This window comes from Ictidomys tridecemlineatus, chromosome 2 (genome assembly GCF_052094955.1).
Source record: "Ictidomys tridecemlineatus isolate mIctTri1 chromosome 2, mIctTri1.hap1, whole genome shotgun sequence".
Taxonomy (NCBI): Eukaryota; Metazoa; Chordata; class Mammalia; order Rodentia; family Sciuridae; genus Ictidomys; species Ictidomys tridecemlineatus.
Genome location: NC_135478.1, coordinates 190,409,740 through 190,424,532, shown reverse-complemented (window position 1 = coordinate 190,424,532; position 14,793 = coordinate 190,409,740). Strand labels below are relative to the sequence as shown.

The following is a 14,793-nucleotide window of genomic DNA, read 5'->3' as shown; positions in this document are numbered from 1 at the left end:
GAAGTCAAATTTGTTTCTTTCAAAACTTGGCACAAATTTTCACAAAGTCTAAAATTAGAAGCTGGGGTCGAAAGTGAAGAGGATGTGAGATTCCAAATCCTTAGGGGACACAGAGTAGGAGAGAGGAGAACAACAGGAGGTGAGAGAAAATTTAAGACACCTTTGCCTTTTCCCCAGAGTTGATTAAAGATCTCCTGACTGGGTGAACAATATGGTTTAGTTACAATCCTACATTTTTCACCTAGTATCTGTTTCTTGATACAAAATTTGGAGAAATATAGGCAGTGGTTAAAATATCAGTTAAAATCTTCTAATGCACCTGAGAATCTAAATGAATTTAGATTCATAAAAACAAAAGCATCCTCATCCTCTCTGTCATTTAAAGATTTTATTAAGATCACCATGCTAAGATTATTTCCAGTTGCGGTTTCAGCAGATCAGACATCCCTTTCAAAGGCTTCTTGTAGTTACTACTTTCCTGCAATCCTTATTCTTCTGATATACTTAGGATTGCTTTCTATATCTGAAGCAAAAAGTCTGCTTATTGTCTGCCATATCTGTTATTTCCATTTCCATTTCTGTCTTTAGCCAGGCTGTCCTTATCTGACATGTGCCACTGAACCCTCTCACATCTCCTTTAAAACACAAGCAGGAAAATGCAGTGACAGCAGGGAGCCACCCTGAAGGCTAGTGCTCCAGGCCAGAGAAGTCAGCCTGCTGAAAGGGACACTAAGGAGTGGGAGGACCAGTGAAGCTAATTCAGCAACAGGAGATTTGGTGCAGGATCTTTTTTTAGTCACACACACACACACAACAGAAAATCTTTGAACCCCTTAAATATAATATCAGGTGTGTCCTTGCTCCACCATTACTTAGAAATGATGGATTCATTTGCATGTATGCTAGAGATAACTGGAGCAAGGAGCCCGCATGTCAAGAATCTTAGGCTCTAAGTACCGGCTCTGTAATTAATTCACTAAGGAAACTTGGCCCAGTCATTTAACTTTTCGGGGCTTCGTCATTTCTGTATCTTTGTAGGTGTTCTCTTTTCTATCTGGAATTCCCTGACGTCTTCGACAGGCCAACTTTTACTCATCACTCACACTCAACTTGGTTATCATTTTTCTGGAACATCCCCTGACTCCCCCACCCACGGCTGAGCAGTTAGGTGTCACTTCCTTTGTGCTCCCATAGGACCATCACAATAGAGTGTTCTTAGACTCTGTTGCCTTCCCCTGCCCCCTGCCTTGCAGACTAGGAACTCCAGAAAACTAAAACAGTGTTTCCTCTATTTTTGAAACTTTAGCACCTGCCATGTGGTTTGCTATACAGGACATACTTATTCACACTTATTCAAATGCACTTTGTTTTTCTGTATTTCTTTATATGTCTAAAGAAGGAGATGGGTAAGATTGGAAATATTCAAACTTTTCAAACTTAAAAAGTAGAAGAACCAGAACCAGGTTTTCTTTTTCTTTTCTTTTTTTTTATTTGTTGTCATTGTTTTGGTTGAAAACCTAAGATAAAAAGAAGATAGTGCTGTATTTAAAGGTGGGATTCCAGAAAACTGTATATTTAACATTCCCTCATAGAATAAAGTTCTAGCAAGTAGAACAACCAATTAAAAACTGATCCAAAAACCAGGATTCCTGATTTTCCTCCCAGCTGCACAATTCTTATTCTATGAAATTAATTTTTTTAAATAGCAGCATTTTTTCTTTTTCTTTTTAATTTGAAAACTGTTGATGGAATGTTTTCTAAAATGTAAAAATATTGACCTGGTTCCCTGAAAAACAGAATATAACACATAACCAGCTCTTTCCTTAACGACTCAGGCCCTCATTAGGAACGCTGACTATTTCACTGAGCTGAATCCACAAAGGCGTTGTTATAACATGTTTATTTTCCTGTATCTTCCTTGTCTGTCAGCTGTCATTTCTCTGGCTGTCATTTTTACTGACCTAATAGCTCCCTCAGCTAATTTCTTCTCCCCAAAGCTTCTGCACCCTAAATTTTCTTCTTCTAATATACTGTAATCTAAAACAATGAAAATAAAACTTGTTTAGTGGTGTGTATTCACAAAAGGACAAATAGGATTAGAGAAAGTCTCTGTGGCTTTTGTGTTGGAACTTTGTGAAGATCATGAAAGTTACTGGAGATATTTAGACAATTGTGATTATTTTCTGGTTTCTAGGTCCTTGATTTGGGAATTGCTACAGTCATGCTTCTATATAAATGAGGAAGTATATTCTCTAGAAAAACCACTCTTACTATAATCTGAGAATTACTGCATGAATATACCTTAAATAGTTTAAAACATTTAAATCATTTTATTTTTAACAAATCAATTGATAAAATATTGGTGTATAAGCCCCAAATCCATGTTTCTATATACTCAAGTACTCTTGAGTATATAGATATGTCATACATCCTAGAATACATACTCAGAAATGGACTTCAAAATGACAGAATAAAAACAAATATAAATGTTCATTCTAAAATTTTCTGCCTCTGGGCATAGTGACACATGTTTGTAATCCCAGCTCCTTAGGAGGCTGAGGCAGGAGGATCATAAATTTGAGGCCAACTGGGACAATTTAGAAAGATCCTTTTTGTAAATGAAATTAACAAAAGGGCTAGGGATGGAGTTCAGCAGTAGAATACTTTCTCAGCATGTATAAAGCCCTGGGTTTAATCCCCAGCATCATAATAAACAACAACCAAACAAACAAATAAATAAAAAAAAGAAAAAATTAAATTTGATCCACATCTCCCCTCCCCCCACCCAGGACTATGCAATTATATACCCTACTTGTGGACTTCTGGTTTAGATATCTGTGTAAATATGTTAACTTTGACTGTAGCTATGCAGATAAGTCTCTGTTCAAGTAAAAACCAATTTAGCCACTTTTCAAGACATCAAATCAAATTTCTGTATCTCTAGAACCTAACATGTAGCCTGGCATGTAGTAAGTGCACAATAAGTGTCCAATAGGTATTAATGCATGAATAAGAAAAGACTAAGTGGTCCATAAGGATGCTTTACAATGGTTTAATTAGTTCTTTACTTTATTGCCTTGCTCATGTCAGATCTCTTTCACTGTGTGTCCATCTATTGTTATCATTAATGTATATATCACTAGTTAGGACTGATTGTAAGGGATTTCAAAGGCAGAGGTTTTGTTTGATCCAAAACTGGGGCATTTAGCTCCATGGGAAGACTGGTCCCCATGGAAGGTTTGTACCCATCCAGGTTAATATAGTATGAGACATGGCAAATCTGGCTTACTGAACACCATTTGGGGCATCTGGGATAATAGGCAGGTATGAGCAGTAGTCATACCTAAGTAATGGTGTTTCTCCAAGGCAGGTATATAATAGTATCGTGATACTGGGAAGGGTATGGAGAAAGGTAGGAGCCAGTAAGGTTATTATTGGAATTTAGGGGCAGAGCTGTGCCTTAGGTCCTTTGCTTTCTACTCTACGCATTCGCCTTAGGCACTCATAACTTTCAAGCTAGTAAATTACCTCCAATACACCTGTATTCCAGACACATATCCTACTGCAGACTGGACAGTTCCAATGAGCTGTCTTGCAGTACTGCATCATTTGCAGGACTCCCCCCAAATCTACTTCTCTCGAATGGTTCCATCTCTGTAGGTGATGCCACCACTGTCCACCTAAATGTGGAAGCCTGGAAAAGCCCTGATTCCTCTACCTCTTCATCTCTCACCCTTGACTATTTGGTTCAGTTCCCACTGCCAGACTCACTCTTAGTGTCCTTATTGAATGTCCTAGTTCCAATCTCAGAGCATCCAAATAATTTAAAACATTTGAGCAGCTTTTATTACATTATCCACTATTACATGTATAATACATTCCCTTGTATTGGTTGAATATTTGCATTCTCTGTGTTCCCTGTCATATATTGAATTCTAATCCTCAAAATGACAGAATTAGAAAATGGGGGTTTGAAGAAATGATTAGGTCCTCCTATAGCTGAGAACACAGAGAGGAAAAGCAAGTTCTCTTGTATTGTTTATATGGACACTAATCTTATGACCTAATTACCTCTAGAAGTCCCCACCAATACATCATACTGGGATTAAAGTTTCAACATACAAATTTTAGGTGAACATAAATGTTCACTAAAGTGACATCCAGAGAACAAATGAGTTGTGGTCACTATAGTTCTCATTAGGAACCAAGTTAAGTGATCAGCTAGAATGAGCAAATGAAGCAAGGGATGGGGACAGAGACAGTCTGGGGAACTCTCAGGTGTCCAAGAGTAACACTTGGTATAACAGATACCAGGTTCACGAATACCTAGATTTTCCCCAGAAAGACCTGAGTTTACCTAGAGAAGCAGGATAGCCTTGAAGTTAGACAAACTTGAACTTTTCTTCTAGCACTGCAATTCTAGCAATTTGCTTATAGGGTTGATGGAAGAATTCATTAATACAGTTTGTGTAAAGTACATGGCAAGTATTATGGTTTGGATATGAGGCATCCTTGGAAAGCTCATATGTGAGAAAATTCAAGAAAGTTTGGAGGAGAAATGATTGAGTTATAGCCTTAGCCTAAACAGTGAGCTGATTCTTGATAGGATTAACTAAAGTGATAGAGTGTGGTTGGAGGAGGTGGGAATTGGGACCTGGCTTTGGATATATATTTGTATCTGGAGAGTGGAGTTACTCTCTCTGCTTCTTGATCACTATAACGTGAACCGCTTCTCTCTGCCACACACTCCACCATGATATTCAGCCTCATTTCAAGTCCTAAGGAATGGAGCTCGCCAGATGAAACTGTGAGCCCTCAAATAAACTCCTCTTCTATTACTGTTGTTCTGGTCAGATCTTATAGACACAGCAGTAAAAAAAGCTGATTAAAACAGCCAGATTACCTGGTATTTTGATATGGACCTTGTGATAGAGTCATTATGCCATACTTATCCTTACCCATCAAAATGCTCCTGCTGTATTTTTGTGATAATAGGTAACATTTTGAATATTATTTTTATTTTTAATTAATATATAATTGTACATATTGTATACAGCATAATATTTCAGTTTGTGTATACAATGTATATAATCAGATTGCATATCCAACATTTCAATCATTTATCATTACATTGTGTTGGAAACATTCAAAATCCTCTACACTAGCACTTTTAAATATATGATTCTTGTTGTCAACCATAGTTACTCACTGTGATAGAATATTAGAAGTTATTTCTCCTCTCCAGCTGTACCTCTGTATCTCTCAACCATTCTCTCTTCATCCCTTCTTCCATCTACCCTTTCCAGCATCTGGTAAGCACTATTGTACTCTCTTCTTTAAAAACAGTAGTTGAGATGTATGTGTGTGTGGGTGAGTGTGTGTGTGTGTGTGTGTGTGTGTGTGTGTGTGTTTATTTATTTATTTGCTCTTGTGGTACTGAGGATAAAATTCAGGATCTTGCACATGCTAGGCAAGTGCTTTGCTCTGGAGCTACATCCTCAGCCCAACAATTAATATTTTTTTAAAGTATTTACCACATAATCTAACATTCTTCCAAATCCTATGAAATTACCATATTTGGGCAAGTTAGTAAATCTCTCTATGAGAGTTTCTGTTATTATTTTATGAGGCAACCAAAACATAGAGAGATTTACTAATTTGCTCAAAGTCACACAAGAGCAAGATACAGCATTTGACCATCTTGGTGATTCTACAACACAGCTACTCATTTGTTCCTAAAATTTTTATTTTTATTTTGTTTTTTCCCCATTAAAGAGTAAGATGATTAAATTTAGTTGAAGGAGTATTTGCTGAACTACCCAGCACATGGGCAGTATTAAGCATAATATGAAATTAAATCAACAGATATTCACCACTGACTATGACTTTCTAGAACCCACTTCTGATATCCCTCGACTGTAGCATGTTTGTGAAACAATTAAGAAAGTTGGGCAAGGAGATATAAAGGAATAAAACAGAACTTTCTGGAGCAGCTGCTTTGTAGCCAATTCCTTTGAGTACAGAGTGTGTTGCAGCAGACAGTCTTCCCATATATTTCTCAATACTAACACAGTCTTTGTCCAAATTGATCTGCTTCCAACAGATTCCAAGTAGTCCAGGCCTTTACAAGTTTTTAGGAGAGTAAAGGCACTTTATGACACCATATCTGAAACCTCCAAATTAAAAAAATAAAAGAGCGAGGGGGATTTTAAATTATAGATCATTTACCAAAATGTCTTTTGGAAACATAGTCCTAAAGAACCTTCAAAGGCCAGTGTTTTCAGGACAATTGAAAATAAATTTAAATGTACTTACTCTTTAAAGATAAGGGATGGCTTTTTTCAATCAATTGGAATAAAATCTAATTTTTGAAGAAATAAAATTCCTGGGATACTTCTATTCATGATACTTATAGAAAGAAGGTGAATCCAATGTACATTTTCTTCAATTTTGATAACATTACTGATTCCTCTCTAGTCTTAGGGTCAAAAAAGAATTGAGTTATTTTGGTGGAGGTTTTCTCAACTAAATTTTGCATTTCTCTCACGACGACATAAAGAGCAAAAGTTATCTGAATATATTATTCAAATACTTTATTTCTACAAATTACCTTACACCTGTTATTATTAGCTCATCAGGTTGAGCTACATTCGGAAAGTTGATCAGGTTTTTACTCCCAATCACAAGTTTTATCTCACCACAGACAGTCAGTGGTCCAGAGAGGAATGCATTCTGCAACAGGTCAGACTGGGGATCTGTGCCAGCTTGTCCTCAAGGGTGTCTACCTTGCTTGCCTAGATGTCTGCACTGGACTCATGCAACCGCAACCGGTTTTACCTGATCATGGATCCTGTTTGACCGAAATGAATAAATGAAAAATAAGGCTGAGATTAAACGCTCAGCTGGAGCCAAGCTTTCAAATTCACGTGTTCCCTGTCCCAGCAGGAAAGTTAGATATGTGGGTTCCCCCCCCCCTGCTGTTTTCCCTAGTCTATTTTAAAGGTTTCAACTTCCCGGGGGGGCACTCCTTTAGATTGTGGTCTGGGGTCAGGATTGGAACAAAGAGTTGGGTGACATTCCTGGTAGGGTAGAGGGGACGACTGGTCAAACAGAAAACTGCTCATTCCCTCCTTTTTTTTTCCCAGCCCGGGTGGGCGCAGCGCTGGAGTGAGGAGCACGCGCCAGCCCTGTCCGGCTTTGGCCTCCTGACCCAGACAGCTCCCAGCGCGAGGGAGCGCGCGGCAGAGCCCAGGGCCCGCTGCCAAGAGTTCGAGTCCTCCCCGATCCGGATGTGATGAAAAGGAGCAACAGAGGGAGAAGTGTTGGAGAGGAGTGTAGGAGTGGTGGAAGGCGGGAAAGAGAGACAGAGGGGGGCAAAAGTCCTCGTCGGAGAGGAGCTGGCCAGAGTGAGCTGGCTGGAAAGAGGGGGCGGAGTGCGCGGAGTCAGAGCCGCCGCCGCTGCCGCAGTTGCCGCCACTGCGACGTCTGGGCTGAGCCCTAGGGAGGCGGGAGGGACGCGCAGGGGCGGCCGCCGCCGTCGTCAGGCCACCAGGGCGAGATGCGGCCGCTGCCAGAGCCTCGCTAACTTTCCGGGGCGGAAGAGGAGGCGGAGGAAGGGGCTTTGAGCGACTGGGGGGATGCAGAGGTAGGTGGCCGAGGTAGGTGGCGGCCCCCGGCCGGGACCAGGAGGGGTCTGACCTCCTCCTCCAGCTTCCCCTCAGCGGGATCTCTCTTCCTACAGCCCCCTCCCAATACCCCCGGGCTCGGCCGCTGTCAACTGTACTCTGAGCAGTTTTCCTCGCAGGTTTCATATCAAAACTTCCCCGGGGAGGAGTTTGAGGGAGGGAAGCGGAGGGGGAGGGAATGTCCCGCAGGCGGAGTGTGCTCTTCTCTAAAAACATTTTTTTTTTCTTTTTCCGCCAGAAGCAGTCGGTTCCCTGCACTCGACACCTAGCAGGCCTTCCTCCGTGCGCCCCGCGGGGCGGCGAGCTAGGCGGCGGCGCGGCGGGCTTGGTGCGGCGGCCCATGTCCAGCGCGGGCGAAGCCCTGGCTCCCGGGCCCGCGGGGCCGCAGCGCGCGGCCGAGGCGGGCGGCGGCCGGCTGGGCTCCCCCGCCCAGGGTGAGTGCGCGCTCGCAACTTGTGAGCTTCTTTTTCATTGTTGCGTTTTCAAGTGGGGTCCCCGGTGTACTGATGGGGGAGGGTGGTTTGGTGCTCCGAGGACCCATTCCCATCTCATAGTTGTGAACTTTTGCACAGTTCGCGTTACTCAAGCGAGTTCGCCCAGGATTCTTGCCCTAGATCAACAACCGGATAGGAGGGCGGGATGGGCTGGTCCCTCCACTCCCCCTTCCTTTGGTTGCGGAGAAACAGGATGACAGGATTGCTTCTTCCTTAAGCATGTGCATTGCTGGGCCTAAGACTCCGAGGTGTGGGCTGGGAAGCACTTCTCTAGGTGTGCTCAGTCCTGGTGTCCTCCGATTCAGGATGGCCTCCAGCTCCCGAACATGTGTGCGCTCTCCTTTTCATCTGTTCCTTGTGGGTACTCTGCAATCCGGTTGATAATCCAGGTTTCTGTGACCAATTACTTTGGAATGACTCCTGCGTATGTTTTCAATAATTGTTTTGCTTTGAAATAAACAAGTATTTTAAAAGAAACCTTTTCCAAGAATGAATTAGATCCTTTGTGTTCTTCCAAAGAGAAAATACTACTGTTTCTTGGGAACTTCCATAACAAGCTTTTAACAAAGTTAGACAACATCTTTCTTCTCTTGGAGGTAATATCCTTAATGTTTTCATTGGGTCTTACATTTTTCATACATTTTTCTCTAAGGACCATTTTAATGTAAAGGATTCTGAGACTGATAAACACTAAATAATTTTCCAGGACTCTAAAATATACCAAACAGTCTTGACTTTAAGCATATCTGATAGCAACCCCCTAGCCCCATAGTAATGTAATGAGTTTCTTGGTTTTTTGTTTTTTCTTTTTTAAACTACCAAAAAAAGGAAAAGAAGAAGTTAATGTTCAAGCCACAGTAGATAAAAGCAGGAAACATCCATGGTTAAATTAAAATGTTCTGGCATCCAGGGCTGTTAAATTGAATTACATTTATCATTTGCTTTGAAAGAGTGACTCATTTTTTTCTAAACAGAAAAAATAAAAATGATTAGCTGCAGAAAAGCAGAGAACTTGAATGATAAACATATGTTTTCCCAGAAGCAACCCATGTTCTACACATTGTATTGTCAACACAATCATTTTCCTGTCATTAGGCATGCCCTCAGTAGTCATATCTACTCATTGATGGGCTGTTTATGCTCCCACTTGAGCTGTTAATCACTATTGTTAAACAATGCTTATGTCAAAAATCAACATCAAACACCCAAGGAAAACAATTTGATTTGGAAATAGTTAATATGTGTGATATTCAACTTTATTAGTATGCATTTTTAAAATCAGCTGGAAGAATCTGCAATAGTACTTAATGCACCTGTGTTATGCAAAGCTGCCTGGTGTCATGTGATCTGACTTTAAGAAGCAGGGTATCTAAAAGGGCCTGAAGTAGAACCTTTGCTGTATGTAACACACAGGCTCTCAGACTGGAAACTAGTAATGTATATATCAGAAAATTACCTTAGATTCAAGAGGAACATTGTCATACACTGCTTTTTTTTCTTTTAATTCATTTAATTCTGAAAACTTTAAAAAATAGAGATCTATTTAATTATAGATGTAAGGTTGATTTTTTTTAAAAGAAAATCTTCAGTATCTACTAAACTATTGTATTTTGAACAGGTAGGTTTTTGTAAGGTGTATTTAAAAAACTTTATTTTGGAGTGAGTAGGTCAGTGAGAAAAATGTTTTAAGAAAGTTAACAGAAAATGACATTTAATAAAGAAGGAAGTGAACTAAGTCTTCCTATGAAAAATTAAGCAAATTTGCAAGTATGAGCTTAAACATAGATGGTTTTTACATATCTAGTATTTTTGCAAAGAGATATCCATACTATATCCCAAGGCATAAGACCTTAAAATTGGAAGTAATCCACAAGTCTGTACTCTCCTACAAATAAAGCATTCCATTCTATATCCTTTCAGGTGGTGCTGAGAATCCTACAGCATAGTTTACTTCTACTTTTTAGATTTAGGAATTAGAAAAGGTGTCCTTATTGAGAGCACAGTTCTGCTTCTTAAAATGTTCTGCATTTTTGTTGTGATTCTGAGCGATTTGCTATTGCTTTGAAAGCATTAGAGAGCATGGAAATCTCTCCTGTGTATTTCAAAGATTGTTACAGAGCAAGGACATGAGCTCACATGCTCCAGGCTGTAAGAAGGAACCAGGACAGGTGTCAGACAATAGGAAGCAATGGGATTTCAGAGAGCTGGAGAGCTCATGGGCCAGGCGGCCAAACTTTTTTGCTTTAACCAATCATTGCCATGTGAGTTAATAACTTCTGATATTTCAGGAGATACTGGAAGTTGGATTTTTATGTGTTATTTCTCCATTTCTGAAACTTGCAAGTTTTAGAAATTACTAAGTCTAATTTTTGTGCAGTTCAAACAAAACAACTACACCTGCAGGATATGTGACCTGTCAGGAGTGATTTGTTACCTATATTACTGAAATTAGAAAGTAAACAGGTAAACAGGACATTTAAAATGATTTCTCTATTTGTGAGTAAGTTTTCTTTTGGTTTGTTTGTTTTATTTTGTTTTGTACCAGGGATTGAACCCAGATGTGCATAACCACTGAACCACATTACCAGCCCTTTTATATTTTGAGACAAGTTCTCACTGAGTTGCTTTGGGCTTCTCTAAGAATCTGAGGCTGGTTTTGAACTTGTGATCCTCATGTCTCAGCCTGCAGAGCTGCTGAGATTATAGGTGTTTGCCTTATGAATAACTTTTAAAATATTGGGCTGTCTTCTTATGTGAAGATTCAGTACAAATTCCTTGAGAGGTGAAGAACAATTTGGACCACATTGGATTCTGAGACAGAATGAGTCTTACATATGGTTCCTCCAATTGTCATTTTTGTTTTCTTTTTTGAGAAGCACTTTAAAAGTCATTGTGTTATCAAACAACATTGAAAATCTAAGCGTTTGAGCTTTGGTGCAGTAGTTACTAGAATTTGTATAATTGAAAGAGACTTGTAATTAATTGCTTCATTCATGCATTTGTGACTTGTAAACTAGAGGGATCTTGAGAAATAATTTAGTAGAAGGTGTTCATGTTTTAGGTGAGGGAAAGGGCATCCAAAGTATTTAAGTGACTTGACCAAGGTCCCATACACAGAAGTAAGAGATCAGGTAGAAGCACACACTGTAAAATATATGTCATTGTGATGAATGTGGTTGAAGTAGAGAATCAATACAACTTTTTCATCTGGGGTAGATGCATCACAGTTAATAGGCTTTGGATATTGTGAATCACTTGAGCCTGTTTCTGTCCCCACCCCCACCACATTGCATTTGCCAAGATGTAGACTGTTGGACTCTTGAGTGCTGGAATATACTTTAATGTGATAATGTGTGATTTAATGCACTCTTCTCTCTTGGGAGAGTCCTCTGAGACTATTAGGCGGACTTTTCATAGCAGGATGCAAAATGCCAGTGAAGTTAATTAAAAATAATCTAAAATAGAAGCTAGGGAGAGAATCTTCAAGTTGAAATTACATAAGAAGAGCTTTGACTTAGAAGCTTAGCTGAGTTGTCAGGAGTTTATAGTGGCTAATCAGATTTCCTTTTTGGGAAGCCTGTTTATTTCAATTTATATATAATATGCTTATGCACATCAGTATTCTTCTACTTTTGTCATATTGTTTTATCCTTTTAAGGATGACATTTCCCAAAATGTGTTATCTTTAGACAGTTTCTATCCCTGGTCCTCAGCTGGGGATGATTTTGCCCTCCAGGAGACATTTGCCTCTCTCTGGAGACACCTCTGGTGGTCCTGATGCAGTGGAGTGTGTGTTCCTAGTAAGAAGGGACCAGTAATGCTGTTCAGCATCCTTCAGTGCACAGGTTAGGACAACCCCACACCCAAGAATGATCTGGCTCCAAATGTCATCAGTGAACAGTGTTCAGCTGGAGAAATCCTAACCCTAACCCTCTCTCCCTCTCTTTCTCTGTTTACTGACATCTTTTACTTTACACTGGCCTTACAAAATCAGATTCTCAGGGTGTGGGACCACAGAATCTGCATTTAAACAAGCTCCAGGAGTTCTCTAATTCTAGCTGAGAATTGTTAATTTGGAGACACTTGTAAAAAGACATGTTGTATTGATGGATTTTATGAACAGGATAATCCTTTTATGTTAATTTTTGGAGGGGAAAGTCTTCAAAAAGCTCTAAAATAATTTCCTTTCAGCTTCCAAAATTTAAATCATATCACTCCAAGTAAACTCTCTGCTGATTCTCTTCAAATTTTTATCACATATAACAGTTCATACACAAAGTACTTCAGAGAATTCATCCTGTAAAAGCTGATTTGTTTTCAAAACAATATGTACTAAAGTAAAATGTATTTTGAACATGGTAAGAAAAGTACAAAATAAGAGTTAAAAAGTATGAGATGGTAAGTAAATGGGATTTTAATACTTTCTTTCACGACTTCAGTAGATATTCTTGTCCCGCTATCCTACACTTTGGAGATCCCAGCATGTGATGGTCCTGAATATCCACATGAGTTGTGTTCATTTGCAATTTAGACTTTTGGAACCTGGATTATGCTTTCTCATAGAAACAGTGATAAATTATATTTAGCTCCATAATAAATCTCAAAAGATTGCTGGAATTATATTTTATTAAATTTTTATGTCTATAATGGTAAATCCCAGAGAAATTAGTATTGCAACGTATAAATAATCAAGAACAAAATTAAAGTGAATAGAAGCTGGTTTAAAACACTTTTTGAATATGAGTGATTATGAAAGGACGAGCTTAATTAGAAAAATAGAAGGTGACTTGTCTGGATTTGGAAGAGGATTCAGGAGCATTTTCAAGCACCTTACAACTTTTTTGTTTGTAAAGGAACTAATGTTCATTTTATAACTTTAGTTCTAGAAGTGCAAGGCTTATCAGAATGGCAAATTCATTTTCTATTCCTGAAGAAAAAGAATCACATGAAGAAGAGAAGAATGTAACTTGGGAAAAACTAATAAGAGGAAGGAGGGAGGTGGGAAGGGAGATAGGAAGGAAGGAATTAAATTTAAGAGAACATTTGGAGAGGTTGAGCTGTTTGAGGTGATGACTGTGCAGAAATGTTCTAAGGGATAACATGGTGAGACCTGAGCTTGTGGCTGGCGTGTGTAGAAACAGGTACTATAATAGAGGCACAAAGAAAGTGTGAGGATAGAACTTTGGAGAGAGAAAGCACCATTAGAGGGGGATTTGGAAAAGCCTCAAGAAGAAGTTTTAATTCTAACTAGGCTGGTTGTAGGACTCAGTGTTGTGGAGATGGATGGTAGAAAGCAAGACATGGAATGTTGGGTACTGCACCAAGAACATTTTATGGTCCATATGGAGGAACAGAGAATGAGTGCAAAGATAGGGGAAAGTCAGTTTTAGGAAACTTGGTTCCCTGCTGAGGAAATGGTATTTTTTATGTATAAAGGAACATTTTTCTTGTTAGCAGTGGTGAGCCAATTGAAGGTTTTTGACAAGGGGGAAGTATCAGACCTGATAACGTGTTTTTAGGAAAATAAACCTGGTGACACTTGGAGAAGGGGGCAAGGGTAGAAATGGCAATCTTCGAGAAGTCCATTACAGTGGGCTGCCAAAAAAGTAGCAGACCTAGGGCAGCCTCAGTCAAAGAGGAACCGAGGAAATAGATTTAGGAACAACAACAGAAGCAGAATAGAGCTCTAGCTAGTGTCAAGAGCCTTCTTGGGCATCAATTTTTACTTGATCATCTTTGAATCTCCTGAGATTCACATTGCTCACATTTTGATGAACTGAATTGATATGATTGGGTAAAATATTTAATATGGGAGATGGGGGAAAGCTAGAAACTTAAGGTAATACATAGGTTTGCTTTGTAGCCTGAGTAGAAACATCAGGAGCTGTCGAGTCCTTTTTTTTCTTTCTTTTTTTTTTTTTTGGTATTGGAGATTGAATCCAGGGGTGCTCAATCACTGAACCATATCTCCACCCCCCCCCTTTTTTTTTTTGTATTTTATTTAGAGACAGGGTCTTGCTGAGTTGTTTAGGGCCTCACTAAGTTGCTGAGGCTGGCTTTGAACTTTCAGTCCTTTTCCCTCAGCCTCCCAAGCTTCTGGGATTATAGGTATGCACCACTGCACCCCACTTGAGTCTTTTGACTAGGCTGATTCCAAGGAACTCATCCTTAATCATGAGGGCCAATAGGCAGCTGGAAATGAGAATTTGTAAGTAGGACAGTGGTGAGGGTTAGACTCCGAGGCCAAGAATTTACCATCAGGTTGCTGATGAGTGGGCACAAGATGAGGGAAAGGACTGAAGACTGAAGTTTAGAAATGGCTGTGCTCTAGGGAGGAATAGTGAAAATAACAACAACAACAACAACAACAACAACAACCAAACTACAAAAAGAGTTCCTAATGATTCCTCACAGAAGTGTTGAATATTTGGTGGTTATGGAATATAATAAAAGATGTTGTCCTTAAAGAGAAACAGATGTAAGGAAGGCCTCTGTTGAGTGGATGGAGTGAACACTCTCCCTCCACATGAATGGGAAGAAAGCCAGGGGATCTAGAAGTAGACCAAAGGTGACAGGGAGAGGGATGGAAGGATGGTACTGTGGTTTTTGTAACT

The 14,793-nt window shown here is 39.6% G+C and overlaps 1 protein-coding gene across 3 annotated transcripts in view; it reads left to right on the top strand.

Moving 5' to 3' along the window:
• The first annotated feature begins 7,149 nt into the window (after nucleotides 1-7,149).
• The window catches only part of Mdfic (MyoD family inhibitor domain containing), an 88,544-nt gene continuing 80,900 nt past the window's right edge, over nucleotides 7,150-14,793 (top strand). Inside the window, exons 1-2 of one of the 3 annotated variants that reach the window (XM_040291583.2) lie at nucleotides 7,150-7,645; nucleotides 7,927-8,119. In XM_040291583.2, coding sequence (XP_040147517.1) covers nucleotides 8,026-8,119 — 94 coding nt within the window. In that variant the 5' untranslated portion in view covers nucleotides 7,150-7,645; nucleotides 7,927-8,025. Of the gene's footprint in view, nucleotides 7,659-7,923; nucleotides 8,120-14,793 lie in introns of all 3 variants that reach the window. The other 2 variants (XM_013361522.4, XM_005332288.4) reach the window with 2 other exon arrangements.